This window comes from Dromaius novaehollandiae, chromosome 5 (genome assembly GCF_036370855.1).
Source record: "Dromaius novaehollandiae isolate bDroNov1 chromosome 5, bDroNov1.hap1, whole genome shotgun sequence".
NCBI classification, from domain to species: domain Eukaryota; kingdom Metazoa; phylum Chordata; class Aves; order Casuariiformes; family Dromaiidae; genus Dromaius; species Dromaius novaehollandiae.
The window spans coordinates 42,844,876-42,852,757 of record NC_088102.1 but is presented as its reverse complement, the minus strand read 5'-3'; the positions used below and the strand labels follow the sequence as shown (position 1 = coordinate 42,852,757).

The 7,882-nt window shown below is 49.2% G+C and overlaps 1 protein-coding gene across 2 annotated transcripts in view; it reads left to right on the top strand.

Moving 5' to 3' along the window:
* The first annotated feature begins 5,450 nt into the window (after positions 1-5,450).
* Positions 5,451-7,882, top strand: part of MAPKBP1 (mitogen-activated protein kinase binding protein 1) — a 103,777-nt gene continuing 101,345 nt past the window's right edge. The window contains exons 1-2 of one of the 2 annotated variants that reach the window (XM_064512598.1): positions 5,451-5,606; positions 6,351-6,680. In XM_064512598.1, coding sequence (XP_064368668.1) covers positions 6,564-6,680 — 117 coding nt within the window. In that variant the 5' untranslated portion in view covers positions 5,451-5,606; positions 6,351-6,563. Of the gene's footprint in view, positions 5,845-6,350; positions 6,681-7,882 lie in introns of both variants that reach the window. The other variant, XM_064512597.1, reaches the window with a different exon arrangement.

The window sequence follows — 7,882 nt, the reverse complement described above, 5'->3', positions numbered from 1 at the left end:
AAGAAAAGATCCTATGTAACTGCTGGCTGGAATTTAAACATTTCAAGATAGGTACCTGGAGTCTGATAGAAAGATCCAGGACTGGGCTGGAAATAACTTCTAGAAAGGTATTTTGCTTATCCCTTGTAGCTGTGGCAATAAAGGAGAGAGGAAAGGACAAAGATCACTGGGAGAAAACATGTCAACAAAAACAACTATCTCAGGTTGGGGTTCATTGCCTGACATGCTGCACACTGGGTTTAGGAAACTTCTGAATGTCCTGCACAGGATCCTCAATGCATTTTACCAGGGCAAACTCATAGCTAGGTAAGAGATGAATAACGAAATGTTCATTAAGCTTGCAGTCATTTTCACAGTTTGAGAAAAATATATACTAATCTGTAGCTGTTTTTCTTCTCTTGCCCTCTACCCTTCTGTTTTTTCTTTATTTTTTCTTCTATTTTTATACTGGACTAGACCAAAGCTGTTTACCTTTCCTCCTCCATGTGAGTGCCTGCTGTTTGCTGTTCTAATGAACAAGCCAACAGCTGAAAGAAAGGCTTTATAACTCTGCTGAATCAACATCCTGAAAGGATACAACGAGAGCTGTCAGCCTAACTGGAGAGCAGCACCATGGTCCTTTGGAGGTGGAAGGGTAGACACCTCTGACAAAAGAAGAATGAATTTTTTTCCTTCCTGAAGGTTTCAAAGTCTGTGGGAAAAATGCGTTCTCTGCTTGTCACGTGGACTTCCCCAAACCAGCCTGAAAGCTGCTCAGGAGAGTGGCAGTGAGGGTGTGGAGCAAAATGTCTGATCTCACAGTGTTTTGCAGACACACACGAGCAAGCTCAGCCCATGCTTTAAGCTGCTGGGGAGTCACAGCTCTGCATTAGTGTGGTGCTGATCCCAGACTAACACACCTGGGCTCTCAGCTGGGCTCAGCTGCTCACACCGGCTGCACCGACTTCCAGGTTGGAGCTCCCCTCAGTAACACGAAAGCAGGTCATGCTTTGGGGCATCTACAGCTGAAGAAGGAAATCCTCTCTCACGTATGTTTCTCTGGCTAAGCCACTAATAAAAAAATGGCAAAGAAAGCTAATCAGGCAGCCATTTAGGGTCAAGGCTGTGGTGTGGTATGGACACACGGCAGGTCAGGGTCTCTGGGGAGCCGAGCGCCTGGCTGCCCCATTACCCAGTGCCGGCGTGGCAGCTCCGGTGACGGGACTCGACTGCCCTCATCGCATCCACACAGCCGGGTGGAGAGTCACCTCACACTCCCTACCTGGCTACTGAGGGTGAGGAGAGGTTTGTATGTAAGCGGAACAAGTTCAAGAAACCATTTTAATACTACACTGAGAGGAGTCATGTAGAGCTTCTGTGCTGTTGCTTTGTGTCTTCTTTTATGTGCTCTTTTTTATCAAGATATTTTTGACTAGGAAAATCATTTTGATTAAAATCACTTACAAAATGTTCCTTTTGCTTTGAGCCCTACGGTAGGCTTATGGGATTACTTGCAAGACGCTATTTCTTAGACAAACACAGAGGATTTCTGCAACAGAGGAAACCATTTGCGGATACTTAATTACCTAATGCTTAAAAAATAGGGCATTTCATTTACAAGGCATCTGTTCTCTCTCATTATTTATGGCACCCCTCAGAAGACTACTTTAAAAACACACAATTCCAAAGAAAATATCAAAAAAACTATATAATTTATTCACAGTAGATTGTCCTTTCTGCAAAGGGAGAATTCATGACCTCTGGAGTGAAGCTGAAGATCATGTTGCCTTCAGTTATCATTAACTGATCTCAGGCAAGGCGCTGATCTACAGAGATGGGCCCTACACAAACCTACTGTAAAAGGCAAGCCTTGTCCTGAAGTAAAGACAATCTTAAAAAAAATGGCAAGCAGTAGCAGGAAGATGGCTGCACACCAGGAGGAACAGCAGTAGCTGGTGAGGGGAGTGAGCACAACAACCATAAATAAGCACATGTGCGGTAACAAGCTATACACGCCACCAGTGAATGGGCGTCTATGCAGGAAGCAGCTGATGACTGGCCTGATTACTGTGGTGGGATGGCTTATTAGAGACACGGTGAGCAAGTGCAACATTAGGAGAAGTTTTGTGGAGCAGTGCTCCACAGCAATTACAGATTGCTTCTAGATATGCTGCAGGCCCCAAAGTAGAAGTTTCTTTCCTGTCAAGTTCTGTGGCGTTGGCTGGATGACGGGCCTGGGAGAACAGAAGCCTTGCAGGTCAGCACCGTGTGCCCCTGTTTCACCCAAGCTAAAGCTCCAGCAGCTGTGGAGTCAGAGCAAGGGCTCGCACTGACCTATCATCCCATAAGTATGATATTAGAATTGGAAAATCAGGCCCTTCTAATGAGGAAATGGGTGTGAAACAAGACTTGCGCTGCAATGCCTAGGGGAAGCTGATCATTCCTGCTTCTTCTCCTTTGTACTAATAAGATCAAAGAACAAATTAGCAAGTATTTGTCTAAAACTATGGAAAAAGTTTTCTTTCAAAATTGTTGCCAAGTTTCTTCTCTTCCTGGTGGACTGAAGAAACTATGTGAAATTTCATCCTGTTTTATATAATAATTAGAAAAGCTGTAGATTTTAGCCAACATCAGAAATGCCAGTTCCCTCTCCCAGTTACTTCTCACTGAATTTAAAAGCCCACTGATGTTCCAGAGGTAATCTGTCTCTTCAGCCACCACACAAACACAAACAAAGAATTCTAATCACAAATCACATTATGCTGTGCTCAGCTTTTAAATAAAAGAACAACGCTAATCACATTTAAACAACTTCTCCCAACCAAGCATCTCAGCTGTCCCTTGTTTTCAAAGGCATCACTCAGTTTATTCTCAAATGTATGTACGTTTCTCCTAAATGTGATGATGCTGATCTTTTAGTGTTGAACAGCAGAAATTCAAGAACCACCAAATACTACTTTTTTCCCTGTGCAGTGTCAGGTTCCCAGTCCTGCATAGGCTGGTGCATGAATTTAATTCCATGTCCAGTGTCAGTAGTTCCATTCACTAGAATTTATCCCAGTCTGGATAAAACTAAGCACACATGTAAATTTTCATAGAGGAGGGATTTTATTTTTTTGCAGCAGCTCTGGCTTCAACCTTCATGAATCTCTCCTCATCCTTTGCAACAGGGTGCTGTTATTCTATATGATGATACATATAGACATGTAGACATAAGGAATGGGCAACATTTACATTTCCTTCATGAATCCTCTTTTTTAATGTGTCTCTTTATGGTTGAATACCACATCTGGGTCTGAAAGCTAAGAGATTCATATTCCAACCTCCCACAGACTTCAATTATTTTTATTTTAAGAAGAATTGCAATATTGCCAACTCTTGCAATTTTATTGTCAATCTCACAAAATTTGGTATATTTCTTAAAGCCCCAGTTCCTGGAACACTATGACTTTTTGACACATGGCAACAAGTGTGGATTTCTCTACCTCCCTCATGTATCAAAACTGAAGTCTAACAAAGCTGAAAAACATTGACATGCTAAACTTAGCTCCTGCAGGTCATTATGGCATAACTGGAGCTCATAGAAGTTAGAGATGGGAAAGATGTCCTGTGTTATGCCTCTGGATGTTTTCCTCAGATTTCTGACCAGTTAAGCATTAAGATCCTGATCCTACAAACAGTTGTGTATCCTCTGAATTGCCCTTTGAATGTGAACAACCTTTGCCTCAAATACAGGCAGTGCACTGACATACAGTCACAAGTGGTGATGGTGGCAGTATGCTGGTTGCGCTGGGGAGGCCGTTGCTCCTGTGGATTGACCTTCATGATAAGTCTATGCCTCAACTTTAGCAATTTTTCACAGATTGTGTTTCTGGAATGATCAGCTCCAATTGCCGTGTTACTCTGGGTTTGAACTGGTCACTAAAGATGGGACATCAGCAGAGACGGGAGAGAGGGGGAGCCATTGTAGGAAATGGGGAGCCAGAAAGATGCTCCAAGGACAGCGGACAGACTGCAGTGAATGGCAGAGTTTTAAGGAAGAGTGTGCTAGCAGGACTTTTCCACTCCTAAGAAATGTGGATTTTCTTTCTGTCCTTTAAGCCTTTGGTGCAGAGATGTATGTTAGGCCAATATGGAGATATACAGTCCCTATGAACTCCTTCATGTATACACTTTTATAGGCATTCAGCCTTCATGGCCTCTGAAATCTGCCTCCCCGCCTGTAGTTAGCATCTCCCAAGACATGGTAGCGCAGCTGTCTTTCCCCTGTTTGTGAAGCACAAGAATTAGCACTGGCCTGCTGCATTCTTACAATAGGACCAGCTATTAGGCTGTGCTAGGGCAAAACCTTTTTGCTGGCCCTGGTGTGACAGTATGTTTGCTCCTAACCTCTCACCTGTGAAATTTCCTGCTACAAGAGAGCACAGGAGTGGCCAACTTTCCTGACTCGAGCTCCATCCCCAAATTCTGTCGTGATGGAGGGTTGCTACACTTTTACCACATGCTTTGGAGAGTCCAGGGGAGAAGGAGCTCCAGGATTGCTTCCCAGGTGGGGACTGACCACAGCTCCCGCTGAGCCCTACCATGCCATTTGGGGGCTGTGGGATCCTGTGGTCATCCAATGATGCCCAGCTCGGCAGCTATGGATTTGGCTTTGTTGGCTAGCTCTGCGACTGTTGTAGCCTCAGTTGAGGCTCCAAACAGGAGCTATTTAAAAGCTGTATACAAGTCTGGCCAGCCTGGGGTAAAGGGGTCACTCAGCAATTTCTTTACATCCATAGCCAAATGCAGGACCCACATCTTTCCAGAAATGTCCTCAGCAACACTGTCCTCAAGAAGAAAGTCCAGAGACCCCACATGTGTCACCAAGGCACTGTACATGGCCATGACCAACCCAAATATCCCACAGCAAACGGGCTCAGGCTGGCGACACCCTCCGCCTCCCCTGCCACGCGGCCCCAGAGCTGCAGGGACTTGGCAGTGACGGGGGGGGGGAGCCAGGAGCCGCCAACGGTGCTGAGGGGCAACCAAAAGCCATGAGGGGTGGCCAGTGACCCTGGGGGGGGCGACCAACGGCCCTGAGGGGTGGCCGAGGGTGCTGACGGGCGCCCAAAGGCCCTAAGGGGCGCCCAAAGGCCCTGAGGGGGGCCGGGGCCGGCTGGAGCACCCTCCCGCGGCCCCCGGGCGGCCGGTACCCGCCGCCCCCGCCCGGCCGCGCGCGATCCCCCCGCTAGGGGCGCGCGCCGCCCCCCGCTCCGCGCCGCCGCTTGACCCGCGCGGGCCGCCGTAGCCCGGCCGGGCGGCCAGGCGGAGGGCGGCGGGGATGCGGGTGGCGCCGCGGCCGCCGGGGGAAGCGGCTGGGCGGCGCGGGAGCTGGCCGCGGGGCCGGCGCGGGGCTGGGCGGGCGGACGCGGGCCCCCCGCGCCGCGCCGGCACCTGAAGCTGCGCAGCCGCCCCCGCGCCCGGGCCGCGGCCGGCGGCGCCCCGCCCCCCGCCGGTGAGGCACCGGCCGCCCGCTCCGCCCCGCCGGGGGCGGCCCCGCGCGGCCCCTCCCCGGAGGCCGACTGCATGGGCAGCGCTGCGGGCACCGCGGCCGCGGCCCCGCCGCACAGCCGCGCCGGCCGCAGGTAGGGCCGGGGGGGCTGCGCGGGGCCGCCCCGGAGCCGGGCTGGCGGCTACGCGGCCTCGGACGTTGCTCCCGCTCCTGCTGCCCCCTCTCCCGTCCCCCTTCTGCGCGGCAGCCAGGAGGGAGGTTTGGGGCGAGCTCGGCGGGGTTTCCCCCCCCGGCCGCGGCGGGGGCTTTGGCCGGGGCTGCGCGACCGTTGCCAGCAGTTGCGGTTCCTCGCCGGTCTCCTTTATAGATAGGTGTGTGCGTATATGTGTGTGTGTGTGTGTGAGAGATATTATCTGGCTGTCTCAGGAGCTGCCGTGCGCTATGTGCGCGGTACCTATAGCGGAGCTGAATTCGTGGGAGTTAAAAACTCCCCCGGGTTTGATCTGCGTGTTCGTGGCTCGGTGCTCAGCAAGGGAGCGCAGCGCTGCGCTTTCCAGCCCGCAGAGCCTGAGGCGGAGTGGGCTTGTGTACGGCAGAAGCGGGGGGCTGGAGGGAGCCCGTTAGTGGATTCCAGTGTTGGGAATTTTTCTGTCTGTCCTAAAAACTGAGATGGAAGAAAAATACCAAAATTTTAGATCTGCAATTTGTCTTAAATCTGTTAATTGGTTCTAAAAGAATGACATTTTTGTGGAAGCTTCCAAGAATAAGTGACACTGCACCCGTCCTTATCATTAACTCTTTCATTTGGCGTTCCTTGCAAAGAATGAGACTAAAATCTATTGCAAATATCTTATCAACCCATGGTTGTATCTTTCAGTTTAGGTTACTGCTGATTTGATCCTCTGGAATCTGTAGAAGGAAATTCTGCCAGCCTCTGCGAATAGCTTTGCAGTGAAACAGGAGTGCAGTCCCTGAGCAGAATCGCTGAGAGATATGTGAACAAGCATAAGCAAGGCTGAGCACGTCAGTACCTGGGCTTGTTCCTCGGGGACGGTTTGTGTGGGGGGTGATACCCTCTTGGCACCTGGAGATGATGTCGGTTGAAGGGGCTACAATAACAAGTCGGATCAAAAACCTGCTTCGCTCCCCTTCCATTAAGCTGAGAAGAAGCAAGCCTGGGAACAAGCGTGAAGACATAGGCAATAAGGTAAGTGCTTTGTGGTGCTGGCGGCAGGCTTTAACTTTGTTGCCTAAGGTCTCATCTGTACTAAAAATACTGCTTTAGGAGACCTGGTTTAACTGTCGTGTCCTGCAAAGCAACTGATACTGTAGCTATGCTCTGTCTTTTAGCTAGCATCTTAGCTGTGCTGCTGATTCTTGCTAAAGCCCAGGTCTCTTTTTGGAAAAGTGCTCTATTTGCATGTGTTGTGTATGATTGAAAGTACTCAATCTGAAGTTATCATATAGGAAAGCTTTTGGGAAAAATAATGAACTGGTTCATCAGTTTGGCATGTTCTGGTGTATGCAGGTTTTCTTGAGTGACTGACAGCAGTAACATAATGCTGCCTCTTCCTCCATTTTTTCCAACTGCTAACCTGCATTACGGGCAACTAACTGTGCACAAATGCCTGCTCTTCCACGTAAGCAGTTGCTGTCAGCCCTTACGAAGGAATATTCTGTGGGCGTATGGGGAAGGGTAGGATAGTCTGAAAGGTAGAACGTGCAAGGTGCCTCTCTGAGGTGACTGTTCAGATGGGGTCTGTGTTCCAGCGTCCTGGCTGAGCTTTCTTCATGTTCCTTCTATGAGTGCCTCAGCCCAAAGTATTGCTTCTCCTGGGAATGTCGTCTGGGATGTAATTGCTTCTACCTTCATAATTCGTCGTCATCCTTGGCGTTGCAGAGAATTCCTGACAGTCATTCACTGGGAATTGACTGATGTCCTGAGGTGAAGAGGATGACTTAACCTCAGCTGCAAGGAGAATAGATGCTGGGGGACATTGCCTTGGGCTCACAGCAGGAGCCCTTGAGTCAGGGGGCCTAGTTCTCTATCGCTGATTCACTCGTAACTTTGAGCAGATCACTCAGCCTTCACATTTTTCTATTTCTCCATAAATAGTAAGGTTAATCCTTCCCCCTTGTGAAGGCTCACTAGTAAATGAGAAAATGCTTGTAATCCATGAATGCAAAGTGCATTTGTTTGTCTAAAACCAGTAGTGTTTCAAGAGTGTAGCTGCTGGAGCAAAGACAGTATGTTAAACTGCAGGGAAAATAAATTATGCTTTCTTTAAATGGCCTGTCCTCAGTGTGAAATTCTGCTCTCAAAGCTCTGGTTTAGGTAGGAGGTTCCTAGAGATGGCTGCTCAATACCAAGGAACACAATTTTAATTTCTCTCTCCTCTCTTGCCAAGC